Source organism: Sciurus carolinensis, chromosome 6 (genome assembly GCF_902686445.1).
Source record: "Sciurus carolinensis chromosome 6, mSciCar1.2, whole genome shotgun sequence".
NCBI classification, from domain to species: domain Eukaryota; kingdom Metazoa; phylum Chordata; class Mammalia; order Rodentia; family Sciuridae; genus Sciurus; species Sciurus carolinensis.
Genome location: NC_062218.1, coordinates 147,383,664 through 147,404,499, shown reverse-complemented (window position 1 = coordinate 147,404,499; position 20,836 = coordinate 147,383,664). Strand labels below are relative to the sequence as shown.

At 40.7% G+C, this 20,836-nt stretch overlaps 1 protein-coding gene across 4 annotated transcripts in view; it reads left to right on the top strand.

The window, feature by feature from the left end:
- Ebf1 (EBF transcription factor 1) overlaps positions 1–20,836 on the top strand; it is a 374,922-nt gene that overhangs the window by 326,712 nt on the left and 27,374 nt on the right. For all 4 annotated transcript variants that reach the window (XM_047556315.1, XM_047556314.1, XM_047556313.1 and 1 more), the window contains exon 11: positions 14,453–14,541. In XM_047556315.1, coding sequence (XP_047412271.1) covers positions 14,453–14,541 — 89 coding nt within the window. The remainder of the gene's footprint in view (positions 1–14,452; positions 14,542–20,836) is intronic.

The window sequence follows — 20,836 nt, the reverse complement described above, 5'->3', positions numbered from 1 at the left end:
AAGGGTCACAGTACCTATTGTCCCAATATAATCATAAAAATTTTCCATTTAGCAACAGGTCAGCAGTTTATCAAGATGATCTCGGTCTCCGCAGATATGTCCCAGCCCTCTGAAAAAACCAGAAACAGTATCTGACACAGTGGCCTCAGGCAAAGGGAATTCCACAGATGGAGCTAAATACATATTTTCATTTCCTCTACATTCGCCAGCCTACAATAGGGGCAGGCAGATTGTAAAGAGAGTATAGAAGGAAGGTCACTTCTCTTTCCTCGTTCCCATTATTCAGGTTAAGCAGGTCCATTGCACCCATCAGTAAAGAAAGAAATGGAAGATATGGTTTGGAGCACATGGGTCTCTGATATCAGTGAGAAGGAAGAAGAGGTTCTGTAAGAGCCCTAGTGGGAAAAAATACCTTCTTGCGACACTAGGTGGCATTTATGAAGGCTGAAAATACTGGTGTGATGGGCACAGGCCTTTGCCCACCTGGGAGAAGAGAGGCCACTGGGCCTCCTTCTGGGGACACCTCTGCTCCTAATACAGATCTGATTTTAAAACTTAGTCTTTCTTCCTCTTTCCCCCTAGTAGTTTGACCTCCAAAAAGCTTATACCCATTACTAACCAACCACCAGAGTAGAAGAGCTCTTATAGCTCCATTCAAGTTTCTGTCATTGAAAATTTAATCTATCTAAGTCACTTTTTTTCTTTTATTAGTAAAACTTGGCCAACTGTTACTCTATCCTGGGCTGTAATCAACACTCTTCTCCATAAAGTCTGCTCATGAGAACTCTGTCTTAGGAGAGCCATTAGCAACTCTTCAGTGGGCTAAACAGATATTAGCACAAGTCTTCCCAGGAGCCCGAATAACCCACAGCAGCACTAATGAACCTTATTCATGATGTCCTTGTATACAGACTGCCATGCCATTCCCAAAAGTTCTTGGTGCAACTTTGGCTAAGCCTGGGTTAGAGTCACCTTTTTGAAGTTGTTAATTCCGATTAGAGTAGTTAGAAGGTGAAGATGAGGGGATCCCCATGGCTCTTGAATTTATTCTGTTTCCATTCTTGACGTCTCCCACTCTCCACACCCACCCATCCACCCAGAATGTTCCCTCTGGACCAAGGAAACCTCATTAGCACTTGGACGAGGGAAAGACTCTCAATATGGAAGTGGGGGATGATTGGATTCCCCTGTTCCTGTTAGTGGATAGCCAGGGTGTTTGCCTACATATCAATAGCAGGAGCCCACGTTTCATTCACTGCCTCTGGACATGTAGTTTGTGTTCCAGTTAGATCCCCTTGCCCTCCACCCACTCCTTCCCCATCTCGTGTTTAGAGAACAGATTCAATCATCTTCATGATTTCTCTCTGATGTAGTACTTAGATCCCCTTTTTCAGAGCCTAAATACAAATGAGAATCTAAAAGTCTTCAAGTCAGTCATTCAGTGACTAGCCTAATTTCTCTAGATCTTCAGAATTGGCATAGGCATTAATAGGATAAATCCATCAAAGTGCTTTAAACAGAGGCCCGGTAAAGATGCATGACATGTACCGGGTTCAGGTGGGTGGGTTCAAAACATCTTGTTGCCGAAGGTCAGAACCAGTGTCAAGTTTATAGCAAATCCATTTAGGATGCTTGGTGTTCACTTTGGTTTTTATCGTCACAGTAGGTTTAACCTGACCAAGGAGTAATTACACCATTATTTTTTATGTGGTGCTTTATTACTTGCTTTTCAAAATTGGTTTCCAGCATCTCATGAGCTAACGGCAACAAATGTGTGATTGTAATGTTGGCTCCATCAGGAGACGTGGGGTTATTGCGGAAGTGGCCACATACCCATTTGCCCACACGATGACTGATACTCCAAAACGAGCGAATTGCTTAACTAAACATCTATTGATTATAAGACGCCAGGGACCAATATTAAGACCACCAAGATCCAAAGGGGAAGATTAAGTTCTGGTTGCACGTACACTCTGATTTTGTCAATATTCTGTGGCACGAAGACCCATCCCTCCAAGGAGCGCAGGCCCACATGGAGAAGTCAAGTCTTATTGGGGTGTGTCAAGTGGTCCGACGTCAAGACAGACGTCAAGAATGGAAACAGAATAAATTCGAGAGCAGTGGGAATCCCCTCATCTTCACCTTCTAACTACTCTAATCGGAATTAACAATTCAAAAAAGGTGAACTTTGAACCCGCCAGCATAGCCCTTCAAGGTGAGCATCATACACTTCTGTCTGGGGGGCCCCAGGAGTTTCTTTAGGACTGAGATGACTCTAACCCAGGTCCGAGCATCCTCTCCTCTCTCTTGTGATAAGCTAAGCTAGATCTGAGCAAAGACATTTGCCAAGCACGGTTACTTGTGTTCAGATCTTTATGCTGAGAGTTTTTGAGATCAAATAAAACCAGAGCCTTACGATTGAAACACTGGTGAGTTTTCTCAAACGGCACTTGCCATGCGTGCTAATGCCTTTAGGAAGGTCTGCGGGGCCACTTCCCCAGACCTCTCCTGATTGGCTACAGTTGCACTAGATGTTGCTGATGGCTCCTCCCCATTTTATGCTCCTCCTCTGATCTCAGGGACATTATTTCCTTCTGTTTGTTTTTTTTTTTTTTTTCCCTAACTTTTTGTCCTGCCTTCACCCTTTTTCTCTCTGTGTAGGTTTCTCTAACCATTCTTCACCTATTGGTGTTCCCCACAAGGCTGTGGGTCACTGGTCTCTTCTCAAATGAGTGGTTTCCCAATTATCTGTATCTTGGTGTTATCATAATTCATAGCATCACCTCCATCCTTGACTGTTTCCTGAGCTTCTGTTTGCGAATATTTTTACCTGGATATCCTGCTGGTATCTAAGACACATAGGGTCTGAAATTGAGCTCATGGTCTCTTCCCTTCTCTCTGTAGTTTTCTTCCTGCACTTTTTATCTTGCTAAATGGCCACTCTCTATACCCAGTCAGATGAATTGGAAAGATCAGCGTCAGCCCCAGCCTAAGCTCTCACATGTTACTGAAGTCATGGAAATTCTATTCTAAAATATGGAATCATTCTACCTTTTCCTCTATAACCACTCCAGCATCAGCAGGTCTCACATCTGGCATTTGGACTATTGCAACAGTGTCGACTTAAAAATCCACTCCTCGTTTGACTTTCGTGGTTGTCTCTTTGAAATATTGATCATACAGTATCACTCCTACAATATGGAGAATTTAAATAGCTACCAAAAAGTTCTCAGCCAAGCACTTAAGGCCAATACTGCTACTCATGGTTAATCTTCAACATCCTATACTCGGCACATAAATTCTCCCCAAACTGCAATATCAGCTTATTTAAATAGACCCCTTTCCTATCTGTCTGCGTGGGTTCTTGCTATTCCTTTGGCCTGGGAAGTTTTTCCTTCCCTGTTCAGTAGAAAACTCCTATTTATCTTTACACATCCTTTTCAAAGGTGACCTCTTTGCTAAATGTTTCCCTCACTCTACTGCAGAGAATGATTTTTTGTCCTTCTGTGCAGTGAACTATGAATGCAATAGTGACACTATGATTTTACATCTTTTGAGCAACTGAGTGTAGACCTACCTTCCCCCTGGATTATGCATTCTGCGATAGGGTCCAGAAGAGATTTTCGAGTTGAGTCATCTGCACCCAGGGATGCATGGCACAAAGGGCCTGTGTTTTACTTTTCTTTCTCTTTTTCTTCTTAAGTAGAGGGTCTTGTGTACAGCAAGCATCCAATTTTATTTAATTATGCAACGCATGACATCCCAAGTCTGGAAAAGAATCCCATCTAGATTAGATATCTCCTACTCTCCTACTTACTTTTGTTCCCCCTTTGTTCATAGAACTTATATTGTTTTAAAAGAGTTGTGTCCTTGTCTGAGAAAGCTGTATTTCAGAGTAATATTTGAGAATCGGAGCTAGTAGAGTTCTTTGAACTGTATTTTCAAGTTAGCGCAAAGGAAGGAGGAAAGGCTGAGCCCCGGGACAAGCCATCCACACCCAGTGTTCTGGAATGCTGCATCCTCATGTCTCAGTTTTCCATTGTTTTAGAGCTCTGTTTGTGTCTTTCTTCCCCTCTAGACTCTGGATACTTAGAGAGCGAGGAATATGTAAATATGCTTAATTAATCCTGTGTTCCCCACTCCTTTCCCTATTTCTAACCCATGACAAGTATTCTATTTATAGTAATAAGAACCTCCCAATTGAGTATTTATTATGTGCTAAACGCTGTACAAATAGCAGCACATTAAATGTTCTTGCTGCAGATAAGGAAGACTCGAAGAATGTAAGTGCCTTTCCCAGAAGGCACATAGCTAGTCAGTGATGTAGCCTGGATGCAAATGTAGCAGTGTCTTGCTCCAAAAGCATCTGGACAGAGGGGAGGAGACGGTGGTTTTCAAAACTGGAAGTCAAATGAGGTCTGGGAGTAGGTGGCATTAATTTCTATGGGGTAAAATTTGAGACAAAAGAACTAGAACAGATCGTAGGTAGAAGGGTATGCGGAGAGCAAAAAGGGTATTAGAAAGGTCCTGGATGCCAAAATTGTTAGAGACTGGTTCTGGAGGCTTGTGGGTTGCTCTTATGTGGCTAGTCGACCAAAAAGAGGTCAATTGCCCAGGTTCGAATTCCTGATCTGTCTGTCAGTCATTAGTTCTGTGATTTAGGCAGGATGCTTAACTCCTCCTCCAGGCCTCAGTTTTCTTCTCTGTATAATGGGAATAATAATATATAATATTATATTTAAGGAGGTTAGACAGGCTAATCCATGTAAGGTGCTTGGTATCTAGTAAGTCCTTAGGAAGTATTAGCTGCCGCCACCATGATCATTATTATTAGGAGATAAGTCATACATGGATGAATGCAGCAAATCCTTGTAGCACCTTAGCATTCTATTAATTGTGTGCTACAGAGCAAATCCATGTTTCCTAAACACCTGCACATGGCATCCATGGTGTCTCACAGGGATGCTGGGGGATATTTTAAATTGAAGGAAACAGTGATACTTTTAGTGTCTCAGCTCTGGCACGAACTACTAGTTCCAGGCAGCTCTAATCTCAACACCGGATAGCCCTGTGTCCCTTTAGATGGCGTCATACCTTTGCAAAGCCGAGTTTTCTGTCATTTCTTTGGTCAAAGGAAGTGCCATGTGCAAGTTAACATGGAATAGAAAATGGTGGTGGCAGGGTTCAGTTTGATTCCAAAGTTAGCACAATCGTGTGATGCTTAGAAGGAACACTCATGCCATGATGAAATGATTGTGATTATTTTCAAATGCAATATAAATATTATTATATTAATTTTTTTCAACATCTTTTTTTTTCTGGCTACCAAATTGCCTAGGTCATATATTATTAAGCTCTGTAGACCTAATAGTTAATAGAACTGCTGGCATTTCTTTGGCTTAGGGATTCATTGAAAGGATTGCTGAGAAACAGGCGGAAACAGAGAAAACCTGGGGATTCCTACAGGGCTGCAGCGCAGATCAGCATGCTAAGGGTGCAAGTCAGGTAGAGGAGTCTTTCTGGCTAAATATTAGGCTAATGATGCCTGTGAGTAATGATCTGGAGAGGGAAGAAGCCTGACTCCATGTATTTCCCATCCAGAGTCTATTTAGGTTGGAGTTTAGGCGGACAGAAATTTCTAGGCTTATCTGCAAAGTGGGTGTGCTCACTCCACGGCCTATGTGATGAGTTCTGATCTTATTAAAACATCACCAAATAATCACATAATCCTCTGACATCGCCCAGTTACAAACCCCTTCCTGTCTTCTTAGTGGGATTAGTGGGTTATTCAGAGTCACCTTTATTCCACTGTCCTTGGGATTTTTTTTTTTCTTCCCCAATCTAACAGTCTACAGAGCTCTACCCTAACTCCATTATCCAACTCTTCTGAAATCTGTCCACTGGTTTAGAGGAAACCATTCAGCGAACAGTGGGAGTAGTTTTCTGAGTTGTCTCATAAAACCGTGATATTAGCAATCACAAGTAAGACCTCAGCCGGGAACCCTGCGCTGGCTCGGTGCGAGGCCTGGGGACACGTTATTCGGGTTTGGCGCCGGACTCGGTGCCGTCCCCTGCTGAGAGCCCTGAGCTGCTGCTAGGCTTGCTCTAGGAGAGTAATAAGTATTGTTGTTTAGCAATTGTGTTGTTGAAATTCTGCTCCACTGTGTCTGACAGTATTTATCTAAAATACTTTCCCTGGTGCGTGTTCAAGTTCCAGTAAACCGTGTCTTATTGTGCGACCTTTTCATTTTCCAGTGAAAAGGGATCAGCTCGTCAGATAAAAGCTACAAGCCCGAGTACAGGAAAAATGCGTGCTCAGAAAATCCAAGCATGATTGAAAACAAGATGTGTTAAATCAATGCGGTTTATCGCCTGCCTATTCCCGGCAATTGCTGTTCTAAGCTCATTCTGAACACACGCCGGATGATAAAAGTACGGTGTCTCTGCCCTCGCTGGGGTGGGACCATAAGAAAACATGTTTATCAGACAGGTCGGGTGATTCTACCCTCTTGGTAACACTTATTGTCAAAGATCTTTGGGAAGAAATCTGCAGAACAATTATAGAAGTAATATCACTCTTGTTGCCTCTGACGATCTGTCAGTAGGGAAGAAAATTATGGATTTATCCTTAAATTTTAAGAAAGACAGTATGTTGCCTTCAGTGCTTAAACACCATCATCTATTACATGGTGAAAAGCATCCTTCCCTCTTCCCGTAAAGGAGCAAATCATCCTTTGAAACCTAATCATAAAACTATCCAAATACGATTTTTAAAATTGAAAATGAAAAAGATTGAAAGTCCAAAAAACAAAACAAAACAAAAGATCATGAGAATGAGGCTTCTGTTTGCTTGAAGAAATCAATTTTAGTTTTAAACTTGGATCAGATTTGGAAAACTAAGGTTCCAGGAAGACCCAGCCAATCATAGCACATCAGACACAATAACATAGACAACTTTTCTCTTCAACTTTATAACAATTAGGGAGCAGTGCAGTTTTTTCTTCTTCTTGACAGGCTCACCTATTTCTTGTTTTAGGCAGTGTAACCCTCCCAGGCAAGAAAGAGGTCTGTTGCCGGGAACTTCTCATTAAGACCCTTCTAGAAAATTCCAAGTATTTGTGGTATGAAATAACTTGGTGTAATCTATCTCAACATCATTATGTGTCTCTTCTTCTCAAAACATAAATCAACCTTTGAGAACTCCTTGTAAGTTCAGACCTATAAGAAGGATTTGATTAGACAGAAACCAATGTTTCTTGATGCCTTATGTGGGGCAAGTTTAAAATTCCAGGGTGGCTTCCCCGAAGCACTTGTGTTTGCTGATGTGGTGAGTGGTGAGTTTTAAGTAAAGAATCAGACCACAAGCAACTTGTTCATCTGTAGAGAGTCAGGATTCTGGGCATAAAGATTCCTGTGAGTGCTAGAATTTTGTTGCACAGATATTCAGTTAAAAAAAAAAAAAAAAAAAGCAGTTTAACTGATTTGGCAGGAGGACTTATCCATAACCTGCACATTGAGGTTCAGCAATACTCAAATAACATAGTCAACTTGGAATAGTAAGCAAAGTCCTGCAAAGAAAACAAAAAACAAAACACTCTATGCAACCAACTTTCTGTGCTATAGTTTCCCACCTTTGAATTGGAAGTAGTGATTTTTAGCATTTAGTCAAGGGTATATTGTAGGAATCCATGAGATAATGTCTAAAAATCACTTTGATATGACTAGGGAAAGTGTCATATATGACCTCAGGATATATTCAAAATGATACCTCTACAAGGAATCATTGTGATCATTAAGATTCGCTGAAAGTCTTCAGAGGTCCTTATAACTTAGAGAGTAATTGAGTTCAAGATGTGAAATCTTAAAAAAAAATTAAAAAGCCTTCTTTTGCAGATACCTTTAAAAGTCACTCACTGAAGTATAAACTGGTATAAATTTTATGAAGGATATTGCAAAAATATTTGTGTGAAAAGAGTTGAAATGAGCATATCCTTTCATTCAGGAATTTATTCTGAATGTTGTTTTATTTTAGCACTTCTGAAGTTCATGAAAAATGTGATTGAAAAAACCCCTATGTTCCCATTAATAGGGAATTTGCTGTATAACTTATGACCATTCATATAATAGAGTATACTGAGACCATTAAAAAGAATGAGGTCGGCATAAACATGCATATAATTCGTGTTTATCCAAAACAGTATTGAGAAAATATATGAGTGTACGTAACACACTAAAATATAAATATGCTTATACACAAGTAGGGGTATTATGGGACTCCCCTCCCCTTTTTTAAAAATTTTTTAATACAATAAGAATGTATTGCTTATAGATTTAGGAAAACGATGACCATTTTCATTTTACAAAACAAAAGCAAGTCACTCTTCATTCTTCTTCCTTGTGATTGCTTTTGCTTCTTGAAGGGTTATGTATTTCCACACACACTCAAGTCCTTTGCATTCCAGTGCATTCCTCAGGATCCTCCTTGTCAGTCTCTGAGAACCCTGGTATGTGGTTGTCCTGGGTTAGTGGCTTGGCTTTGCTTTTGCCCCAGCTGCCCGTCTTCTAAGTACTCAGTCACACCGGCCACCTAATACTTCTGATTCTGCTTAAGGTACAGGGAGGTTTTTACTCCTTTGCTTGATTTTTGAATCTCAAAGTTGTTGCCATGGATCAAGAGATCTAAGCAAGAAGTCAGGGCATGTTCAAAGGTGGCTTGGAAATTTCCTTTGGCTCCCATATTGGTTAATTCTGTTCATATGAGCTTCCTCTGGACACCCTTCTCCCTTAAGTCTCAGCTTTCCGAGTCTCGTCCACCTGCTCCTGAAGCTCTTACTGAGTCAGGTGGGCTCCTGAGGCAGGGCCACTAGGCTCTGACAGCATTTCATACTGAAAGCAGAGGCTCTGCTTGCAAGAGATGCAGGTGTAGGCTTCTTAGGGAGGGTACCTCTTCCACAGAAGGGGCGACCTGCCATATTGCACATGCACTAAACATCTAGGCAAGTAATGAGATACCCAAACGGCTGGAAGTGCAACAGATCTCTTCACTAACCATATTTCTGGCTCTTGTTTATGTTTCTGGTTGATTTTTCCGTTTATATATTTTAAAGTCTTAAAGATAGGTTCCTGAAGATAACTTGCTGTTTTATTGTTTACCTCTGGTTGTTAATTTAGTGACTGAGGGAAAAATGGGGCCATTATGGAACCAAAAGCCTCTGCCTAACACATATGTAATAACTCTCATGCCCAGAATGGATCTGCCTTGCAGGGAAATGCTCGGCTGTTACTCCTTTAGTTCAAATATAGAGTAGTCACCAGGGAAGCTTGGAGACCCAGGTGCTAGTTTTATCATTGCCGCTGCTATGAGGTTTTATTTATTACTTGGCATGGAGTCTACATATTTGTTTGGACATTAAATGGCAATAGAATATAAATATTACCTTCCTAATATCTGCATTTCTTTTTATTCCCAGTCAGAATGACATCATGTCACACAACCATTAAAAAAAGGAAATTAAAACCCCAGAAATATGTTAAAGCACCACAGTGAGTCGCTAAGCTATAAAAATGGGAACTCTGCAAGTTCGGGTTGGAAGGGGACCCCCGGCACTTTTTCCTGGTGTTTGGGAACTTAGCTCTCCAGTCTCTTATTTCCATTGTTTCCAAGAATAAGTATTTGAGAAGTTAAGGAGGATGGAAAAAGGAGCGATTTCTTTAAAAGGAAGCTCTGAACAGAGAAAAATCAATTTTCATAACTGAGAATGTATCTGTCTTGACTATAAGATTTTAATTTGCAAATAAATTCCCCCGAAAGAGAGTTTTCTTTACTTGATGTGTTTGTGAAGTGAATTTCCTTTAAAAACCAAAAGGGACTCCTGTAAATTGGGTCAGAATTCACTCATTACTAGATGTTTTAAATTGAATTTGGTAATCTTGTGATTGGCATTAGGCATAAAATCTAGTTGTGTTATCTAAATTTTCTTTGCGTATAGCATTTCATGCTGCATGAACATTTGGACATTGTCGAAATAGTTTTGTATAACCAGAGCTTTTCTGTTCTGGCCAGCACCTGGGTTAAAGCCCATGAGAAGGGCTTAATAGAGACTGGTTCAGAGTGGAAAGTTACTGGTTTCCTTTAGGGGATTTTGAGATGGGGAGCTTTGGAAGGAAACCTAAAGTCAGTTATAAGCAGTCCCGATACAGTCAGATGAAATGGTTTGATTTTTTTAAACCGGTTAATTAACTTTTTTTTTTTTTTTTTTTTTTTTAACAAAAGAAAGTGCTTCAGTGCTGTTGGAATGCCAATTCTGGGCATGTAGCACATACAACCTAGCACTATCCCCTCTCCCAGTATCTCCTCAGAGCTGTGGAACAGAGAACTTGCCTCCATCTTGGCTGAAGCATCTGTCCCTGCAAGCTTGCTCTCTCTCCTGTTGCGGAGCATCTGACCTTGCTTTTAATGTGTTTGCAGAGAAGTGTCAGACTGGCCAGTGTATGTTAAAAACAGCTAAGACCCTACCATGCTGACTCAGTAAATATCTACCAGTGAATAAGTTGGAAGGGGTCAGTGGAATACCTCTTGAATTCAATTGTCTGTGGTTCCAAGACACCCTGATCATTGTTTAAACTCACATCTCCTTAAAGTCTCACGTAAGCCTGGTGAAGCTTTGTTAGAAGAAGGAGCAGAGGTAGTAGCTGAGGAAGACAAGATGGTGGACTTTTGAGTAGAAGAAGCAGCCTGGCTGGGAGAGTCTGCTTTGGGCTCCAACTCTGCTGTCAAAGTATTTCAGCCATCCTTCCGGGTTGAATTATGCTGCTTTTAAGCGCTTTTTGTTGTTGTTGTTGTACTGAAACTAAGGTTGCTTTGCTACTGAATTAAAGGCTTATGATGTTGGGACACACAACAGCTAGTTCCCACAATGCAAAGTAGTAGGCACTATAGACGATTATTGAATAAGTGGATAATCCAGTGTCTCTGGGAGTTTTGAAATGCCTACCATGGTCCCATTTTATTCTGAGGATTCAAATATCAAATCTTTTCTATCTGGGATAGAGGATTGTCCAGAACCTCTGAGCCCGCCTTCTTCTGTTATCGTCTCACTGCTTCAGGACGACACCAGGCTCCGGTCCTTTCCAGAGCGTGCAGATGAGGTGTTTGCAAGCACAGCCACATAAGCCTTCTGATCCGTCCACTGCTTTTGCAGTTTACGGTTTCATCTGTTTTTCTTTTTTCAACCCAAGACGTTCATACTTCTTTATTTGTGGTTAATTACACTCAATTTGGTTGTTTCTTTCTTTCTCCATCATTCTCAGAATTGTCCCAAGTTCAAGGGGAAAAAAATTGATTAGTCCCTTTCCTACTGGTGCCCCCTGAGCCCTGTGCTTGAGTACAATGAGGTCACTTTGTTGAAGAATTAACTTTATATTACATTCTTGCAGAGTAGATGTATGTCCCTAAGGTATGACTAGCCCACTGATGAAATAAATATACCATTCTTTATGATTCCTCCCCATTACCCTCTCTGCTGAGTTTCAGAGAGTTTATGAATAGTCACATATTTATACAACTGGCCAAGAGTATACTACTTATTTTTCTTATGGTCTGTAATAACCTATGCAAGGTTATTAAAGGGTATACAGACCCCTTTTAAGACATAGTTTCTTATGTCATTACTTTATACAAGCAGGTCAAATTCCATCTCAGCAACAATCTCTTGCTCTTAACCTTTTTTTCTGATTATAAAACTAATATATGTTCATTGTGGAAAACACAGAAAATGCATAGCACAGAGAGGAGGAGGAAAAGCACTTTGAGACCCAAGACTTAGAAACTACTTAGAAACAACTAACATTCAGCAATTTCCACACTGGCACTGTGGAATGCTGATTAACAAAGTAACCATGATGTATGTATGCCCTGTAATTTACTTTTTAACATAGCAATACTTATACAGCAGTAAATAATATTTTTCCCATGTCATTGAGGACTGCATTTTAATATTCCATCATATTCTATGCCTTTCTATTACATTATATTCTATTACTTCATATTCTACTCCATCATGTTCTATTCTGTATCATATTCGATTCCATCCTCCCCTTCCAAGATATTTAATCTTCTTTCAGGGGGAGAGGTGTGTGTGTGTGTGTGTGTGTGTGTGTGTGTGTGTTTAATGAGTGACAACCTTTATTAGCTGACCCCTCCCACTCAGCAATTGGTTTAATTATTTTCTCTAGTCAATGCAATCACAGAAATCTTCAGGTTCCTTTGAATTGAGAGCAGTGAGCTTTGTCTCGCCTATCTTTAGTGTTAGTGTTGTCTGCTGCACAGGACAAATCCCATTGTAATATTCAATACCAAAATTGAATGCAGTTCAACATACTTAAAAATATGAGCAGAAAGCAAATCATAAAGGCATGAGAAATAAATTAGAAGCCTTTGTCTCACTATTTAAAATATCTTCTCTCTTGTAGCATACTTCCATAAAGTAGATGCTTATTTTTCTTTGAATAATGAGTTTAATATGTCTAATTCAATTACTCTTTGTGGCAGCGGAATGGCTTCTCTTCAACTATTCAGCTATTAGTTCCATATGATATTTGAATTGATTCCTTTAATTGCTGATACTAAGTGCCAGTCATTCTGCTGTGAGGTGGACTTATAGGCAGAAAATCACATCCTTCCCCCAATAGATCAGTCTTTCAATTAACAGCCATGAGCTTCTAGACACAATTGAAATTCATTATGCAAACGATAGAAGGGGCGGGTCAGCCATTCAAATTTTATGGGTGGCTTAGAGTGAAAAAAATGAAGCCAAGATTTGGAATTCTTAGGATGCTAAATTATGTTTTTCAGATACTAAAAATCATACATTTAATTGTCTGAAGCTATTATTTATGATAAAACATTTGTGTTGGCAATTAGCATTATGGGTAGAGGATGGATACGATAAATAACTTAAACCTTGGTGCTCATTCCTGTCTCTCATGCATTTCTTGATTAAATACTACAGATTTTACGAGTATCAGCTTCCCTGCATAAAGAGTTCTATGGCTTTTTCTCTACAAATCTAATTTGAAAAAAGGATTCTTCTCATGGGTTTAGAAAGTAATTCATAAAATAGGAGGAATAATAAATATTGTACCTTAATCCTATACTAGTAGAGAGAGGTTTGCTACACCTGGGTGTAATTTTAGTTAATTTCCACAAGAGACAGGTTGAAAGTTTACTGTTTGGAAAGGGAGGAGGGTTGGCTGAATCTCATACTTGCAAAAATGATTACATTTTCCTAAATGAAAATGCAACTCTATTAACTACTTCAATAAGCATTGCATCTGGGAAAAAATCTTTTTAATAAAAAGTTATTTGAAGTTCACTCCAACTTAAAATATACAAGTGAGGAAAAAGTACTTACTCTGATTTATGTGTCTTTTGAAGGTGTAATTATTGGCTTTTTACTCACCTATGTAAAACAATGTACTTTTGTAAATGGATTTCTGGCCACTTTATGCAGCCTTCTCCACCGCCCCCCCCACACTTTTTTTTTTTTTCTTACATAAAAAGTAAGCACTGTCAATCAAGGAATTTTAAGGTTTATTTCCTCTTTAGAAATGATTGATAGCCTTTTAGATTTACAAGTTGACAAGTTAAAGGGTTCTATTGGTATAATTATGTACTAAATTCACAGTCTTTCAATTTAAATGTCCTTTTAAAACCACAAGATTATCATACCTGTATTTTGAAAAGTGGGCCAGTCAGTTTGGGTTGGTATACAAATTGCTTCCATTAGCCTTGGGACCTATTTGAATTTAATACAGTTTTTTTTTTTTTTTTTTAAGTTACTAGTATGAATCTTACTTTTAAAATTCAGGTTAATGGAAATGCATTTTAAGTAAAGCATGTGGTAACTTGTTTTTTAATGTATAGCTAAATGTCAGAACTATAAAAACAGTCCTTTTATTTAGAAAGGAAGAAAATATGCAGGTGAATACTTTGGTTCACTGAAAAAGAAAAGAGATTTTGAAACACCCACCCATTACCCGGAATATGAATAGAGGACAGAGCTGCCATCTTTTTTATTTTCTCAGGTGAGACAGGTCAAAGATATTCCCTAACACAGTGAGGAATTTGGAAAACAATAGACCGGACTCTCTTTTTATTGTGTTTAATTCAAGAGAGTGTAATCAATAGGGGCACAAAGAGGCTTCCTTTCTCCAAATCTTATTACAGGTTTTCTCTTCCTTTAATCTAAGAATTGTTCTTGGAATCTCAGCTACTCTAAGTTAATACTCTGCAGAGGTTATCCACAAAGAGATTATCCATATGATTGTTGTATGATGTAAGAGTATCAATTAAATTTTGTACTTTCCAGTTATTTCCACATCATCTGTGTTGCAAATCATGCTCTGTTTTATTTCCTGAAAATGTTCTAATTGAGTGACTTCTTCTCTGCAGCACTCAACGAGCCCACCATTGATTATGGCTTCCAGAGGTTACAGAAGGTCATTCCACGGCATCCTGGTGACCCTGAGCGCTTGCCAAAGGTCAGGATACCTCCTCTTTGGGTTATGGGTTCTGAAAAGATGAACTGGAATGGAAAAAACAAACAAACAAAAACTCTGTCAAGGATAAAAATTAGCTCACAGATCATAGCTTACATTTTTGTGCTTTGTGGATTTGGTGCTAAAATGAAAATAATAGTAAATGTAGCACTTATGTGCCTTCTGATGATATGCTTATTTTAAAGGATAGTTATGTCATTTCAGCCTCACAAGAACCCTCTGAGGTTGGTACTGTTACCTCTCCTTCCTATTTTAGGGAAGAAAATAATGAAGCAAAGAGAGGTTAAATAATTTGCCCAAGATTCTGCAGCATGCAAATTGCTAAACCAGGATTCACACTTACAAGCCTGGTTCCCACTTTGGGCTGATCAATTGTTATATCACCTTAATTCTTAAGAAGAACAACACCAAATTTTTACCAGGAGAATCTGTATTCTTCCTAGTGAGGGTAAAAGAGCTCCAAAGAAAAGGTGTTGTGGGATCTTGAAACTGGACAAATAAAACAGTCCTCTGAGGCATCTCATCTACTTGGGAAATAAAACACAAAGATGTGAGAAATTAAGCAAAAATTCAAGACAGAGTCATAGATGTCATACAGTGATGTGTTGCTATTGTCAATGCAGAAAAAAAGGAATTGGCCTCTTGATGATCGTGTACCTATTGCAGAAGTTGGGGACATTCCTGTCTCTGTACCTGAGGACTTGGGCCCTGTGGGGGAGAGGGCCTTTCTGTTCTGAGCAGTCTAGGTACGTTTCATGAAATGCCAAGTTTTGTGAGGACTTGGGAGGCAACAGTTAAGCGCGAAAGAAGTACAGAATCAGTGGGACTGCCCCTCACTGTGTACTGATGGCACAGGAAGTCCCGTTTGTGACACAGGTGAAAAAGATCAAACTCAATGGAGGAGTGGAGAAGTCCTTTACTTGCCACTGTCACTCTGGAGATGTGGCATTTCTCAGCCTGTGTATCCTTGTAAAATACTTGTAATAAGGAAGCTGGCTGTCCAGCCTGGCGAAGCTCCTGGGGCATCAATTCATCACGTACTCCTACCCACGTGCTGGCTGCACTTGTAGGCAAAGCCATCTGTCAGACCAGGTCCTGTCCAGCACTCTGCTGCCCCAGACCCAAGTGCAGACATGTGGGACAGGGTGAGCCGGGGCGTACCTGGCCAAAGACGGAAGGATGGAGACTGCAGAGGTGTCTGTCTTCTACCTCCACCTCACAGGGAGAAGCACCCAGCTTTTGGGCTCAGCCTTCAGCTTTCTGGTGAAGTTTACCAAGGTGAACTTTACCCAAGTGCTGTTCACTTTGGTAAAAACTTTTCGAAAGTGCTTCTCCCAGGGAAGGAATCATATGATGTGTCCACATGTTCACATCTTTGTCTATGAAAGAGGCCTCCCTCCCCTCTCCACCCGAATTAGCTAGTCTACTTATAATGAGGGGGAATCCCCGTCCATAGCATAGATGTTTCATGGAGAGATTTATCTTTAGATTCCTGTTTCTGGCAAAAACATGGCTCCCGGGTGTTTCCTGGGGTAATGTTGTAGGACAATGATATACGCGATGTGTCTACCTAAGGGGCAGTGCCTTGGCTGTCTCAGTAGCTGAACAGAAGTGAGGGCACACTGGCAGTTTCTTTCCATTGTTTCCTTTGGGGAACACCCTCACTCCATGGTTAGCATTTGATCTGAGTCTTCTGGAAGCTTTGAGAGTATAAACGGCAGGGTCACATTGGACAAATTAGAACTCAGAGCTTGGCCACTTGCCTACTAGGCCACCAGGGTTAAAATTCTTTACCTTTCTTTGCCTTAATTTCCTTACCTGTCAAGTTGGGATGGTGCTATATTCTTCCCTGTCAGATTATTTTAAGCACTTACTTAGCTCTCAACAGCAAATAGCTAGGATGTTTTTACCAGTCGAATGGAACCCTTGCTTCTGAGAGCTCTTCTACCCAACCTCGGCAGAGCAGGACACTTAAATCCTGTGAGCAATTGACTATTATGTGATTTATCTTCTGAGCCTCAGTTTTTTCATTGAAACATGGTGATAATAATCATGCCAACTTCATAAGATCACATAAGGATAAAGGGAGGCAATCCCATGCATGCCATCAACAGAGTATTGGCCCAGAGTTACCACTCTAAAAATATTTATTGAAAAATAGGAGACAAATCTGTTTTCATGGTTGAGTTCTAAAGAAGTCAGACAGCATTTTTTAATATACATATTGGTAAAGAAAGAAGAAAAACAGGAATATGGGGTTGAGTTGTGTGTAGTTACTTTTCAAAACATTTTTACAATTGCACATCATGTCCAGAAACGTTGGACAAATAGCATAGGCACGTGACACTTTGTCCCTGGTGGCCTGATGGTGAAATGCTCAGCCCTTTTTTCCTGGGTTTGGGAAGAGTAATCAAGGACACAATGGATTTGTGTGTTAAGGAAACACTCGGCAGCTTGCATCTAGCCGCTTGACCATGCAAGGACTGTTGCAGGAGCCCACCCCAGGAAGCTCTCAGTGTGACTCAGAGCAGAGAAGCTGTCCTCTTGGCTCCAAATGTTAAGGTGGAGCGAGAGTTCAAGGGCAGGGTCAGGAAGTGGCGGATGGAGCCAGCACAAGGTATTCCTGTGGACTTGGGAGATTTATACTCCCACTCTCCATTGTTAGGGGGACAAAAATGGGCTCCGCCTTTCTCAGAATCATGGTCAGTGTTTGTCAAACAGGAGTGTTTCAGTGAGCCATGGACCACACACCTTAAAAAACAAACTCCACTTTATTAAACCCATGTGTTTGTGAATAGACAAAGCTAGATTCATACAACCACCCACATATTCTGTCAAATGAAACTGCGCCAAAGACCAAGCAGACAGCTCTCTATAATAATATGCCTTTGTATAGAGGCTTGTGCTTTTTCAAAGAACTCGGGCATGCTTTGTTTTATTGGAGCCCACTCTTTTGAGAAAAAGAAAAAAAAAATGGAAAAGCAGACATCATCCCCATTTAGCAAATGAAGAAACAGGAGCACGCGGAGACCTTTTCTGTAAATTATTTTGTCTCTGAAAGTCGCCATCAGGAATAGTTGCTGTACACACATATTTAAAATACTATAATTACGCTTGCCCTAGATGGTTTTTTGGGTTTTCTTTTTCATGTGCACATGGAGAAGGGTGGGTTAAGGTTTTCAAATCATGGCATTCTGTTCTGTTTCACCCAGACTTGCATTTTTCTCTGGGTTCTGGCATGTGACTTTGGGGTCAAGGTTGACTTTTCTTCCAATGTAGAGGTGAGGGGGATGGGGACCGTGGTCAGCTAGGAACTACAAGATGCTGACGGCTGTAGTGATGCAATTCAGAAACGTTGAGCAAGGAGCTCTGGGTTTGGAAGGCCAGAGGTGTCTCCATTCAGTGACCCAGCCATCCTCATAAGGGGTCTCTGAGCCTGAGCTCACAGCAGCAAGAGTAGACCTTGAGATGACCCAGCATTCCATGCATTAGCTGCGAATCCTGGATATGTTTACTTCATGCTTATTTTGAGCCTAGCAAGGCTTCATCAAGGCTTTTGCTGAATATAGAGGCCAAGAGAGTGGGCTCTCATGCCAGACAGCTGCAGATTCTGGAAAGCAGATGCATGCAACTCCCAAGCCTCAGTTTCTCCTCTATAAAACTGGCCCACAGCATTGGTATTAGAAGCCAAGGAGAAAGTGAATGCCGAGAGCCCAAGGACCGAGTCTGACCCTTGGCTTGTCCTCCCGCTGATTTTGACCATCATAGCAAGTCTCCAGACCTCTTGGCTCTTCTGACCTCCTCTGTGGAATAGTCTACCACACTGAATTCCCACTTTTGCTCCAGATCCCATAATCTGAATAATTCTGCCTGGAGGTGATTAGCTTCTCTCTCCTCTTCCTCCCTGGCACCTCCTTGTCATCCTAGATTTCCAGCAGTTTCTGTCATCCTTCCATGGAGAGGGACTGGCATGGGAATCTATCCAAGCCAGAGATATTTTTCTCCAAGAACTGGTTCCTCTTTTAGAGAAAATAAAGCAGTTTGAGCAAAGTAACAAAGGCTGCATTTGTGTATTTTGCTTTATGGAGCTGAAAATATCTGGTAAATTGATCCAGTGGGAGTAATAAATACACATTACTTTATCTTGTTCTTCATGTCCTATACCCCTGAGCCTTGATAGAACAACACCACTTAATAGACTTAAAAAAGAGTAATTACACTCATTGGTTGTGTGATTTTTCAGCCCTTCCAGCCCTGCCTGACCTTCTAATTTAGCTCACCGTGTCTAACTAATGCATTTATATTCATCTTTTATGAAGCATGTATGGTACAGAATTGACTGGAGAGTCTTTCTCAAGCTGTCCTCCCAGGTTCCCAATCTGGTTAGTAGTAAGGAGAAAGGGAGCTATCCATCTCTATACGTTCCCATGCAGAGATAGCACGGATACGGGGCTCGACGCATTTTTTATCCTTTATGAAACATAATAAAAAGTATTTATTACAGTTTTACTTTAAAGCTTTTATACATTCTAGCATTATTTACAGCTAAATATGCAGGCAAAAGATGCGAGTGTTTTTAAAATGATTACCGTTAATGTTTCTGCTTGTCAGAAGTGCTTAAATTTTCCTGCACTTTGTCTAAAAACTTGGTACTGTTGCCTTTTAAGAACAACACATTTAAAAGATCTTGCAAGTCAGATTTGCAAACAGTGCTGACAGTTTGTGATGAATGATATTGCAAAATTTGCAAGATGTTTGTCATTTCGCACAGCCGACATATTAAGGAACAGATTAAGAAACTTGAAACCCCTATGGAAAACAACCATCCCAAACAAACCCCAGCCAAACCTTGAACCCAGAGAGTGCACCAGAATCTCTCACCCGGGTTTTCTCTCCCAACTTCCCACTCAGCCACTGGAACCCAATTGTTCTCATTGCATTTTCTCTCACCATATGGTCTCCTCATTACCATACACTAAGAGTCCATATGGGAAACTTGTGAAATGAACTGTATTCATTTTAACTGCCAGATGAGCAGCCTTTTGCTTTGCAAGCCTTGCTTAAGTCATCTGCTGTCTTCGTGTTGTTATGGCAACCCGGCACCAATAAAAAATTCTAATCTACTGTAAGTGATCACAGTATTTTAAGTGCTTGCCTGTAACTGCCCTCAAAGGGGCAGAGGCAGGAAGGCTTCTTTTCATCCAAGGAGCTAAGGGTTGTTGCTCATTCCAGCAGGTGTCAGAGAAGAAGCCAGTGAGATGGGGGTGCACGCCATTGTGAGAGTCGATGTGAATTGTCAGGGACGAAGATTGCAAGGGAGCAGATTGCAGGAAGGATGGATTGTAGGCCTCTTGGGTGGGTCAAGAAGCACACTGAATGTCAAACACCACAGTCGCTCTGGCAGATCCGCCACTCTGCAGGTGCCACCGAGCCCCATGAGTAAAACTCAGGGCTCGGAACCCCCGAGGCAGCAAGTGCTCACAGTAGTCTCTCCTTCACTGACATTCGAAAACCTCAGACGCCATGAAGCTGCTCTTCCTGTACATGGGAATTAGTCATTTCAAACACCAGGCTAATTAAGAGTCCCTTAAAGTAATGGAAGAAGGCAGCAACATCCTTAACTATAAATCATTTTCACCTCCGCAGGCCACATGATATGTTGCCTCTCTGTCGCTCTATCTGTATTGAAAGTGAATGTTTATAGTCTCAGTTCATCAGTTCACATTAGCCTCATGCTGAATATTTAAACACAGAACAATTTGAACACACCATGAAGGAAGACAGTGACTGCACTTTCATTTGGAACAGCAAGGGCTCATCTAATAATAATTTAGTAAATCAGCCATTTAGTGGCTCAGTTGTGCACTGCATTGTGCCAAATATTATTCAGTTCAACTGTACACTTGCAAAATTGAAATTCAGACTAGAGTCACAGGCACTGTTTTTGCTCAGAGGAGAGACGAGACCCAAAATCACCTTCCCTAAAGAGCGTTCGTGTTTAGCGATTTATCATAAATACAGAGCTGGGGCAAAATAAAACTGGAGTCGGCTGCATACAGTGTATTCTAATTATGCTTTTATTGTTTTAGTCTTTATGCAAAGACGATCAGTAATTCAAAACCTGCAGTTGCATAAGTGAAAATACAAATAAGAAATCTCTGCCTAACCACATTGCCCCCTAGCAGAAAAAGGGGGTGACTGAGAGTTTCAGGAAGGGATAAAGAAAAACCCTGCATCCTCGCCTTCCACACTGTGACATGGCTTCTGTCTCCTTCTC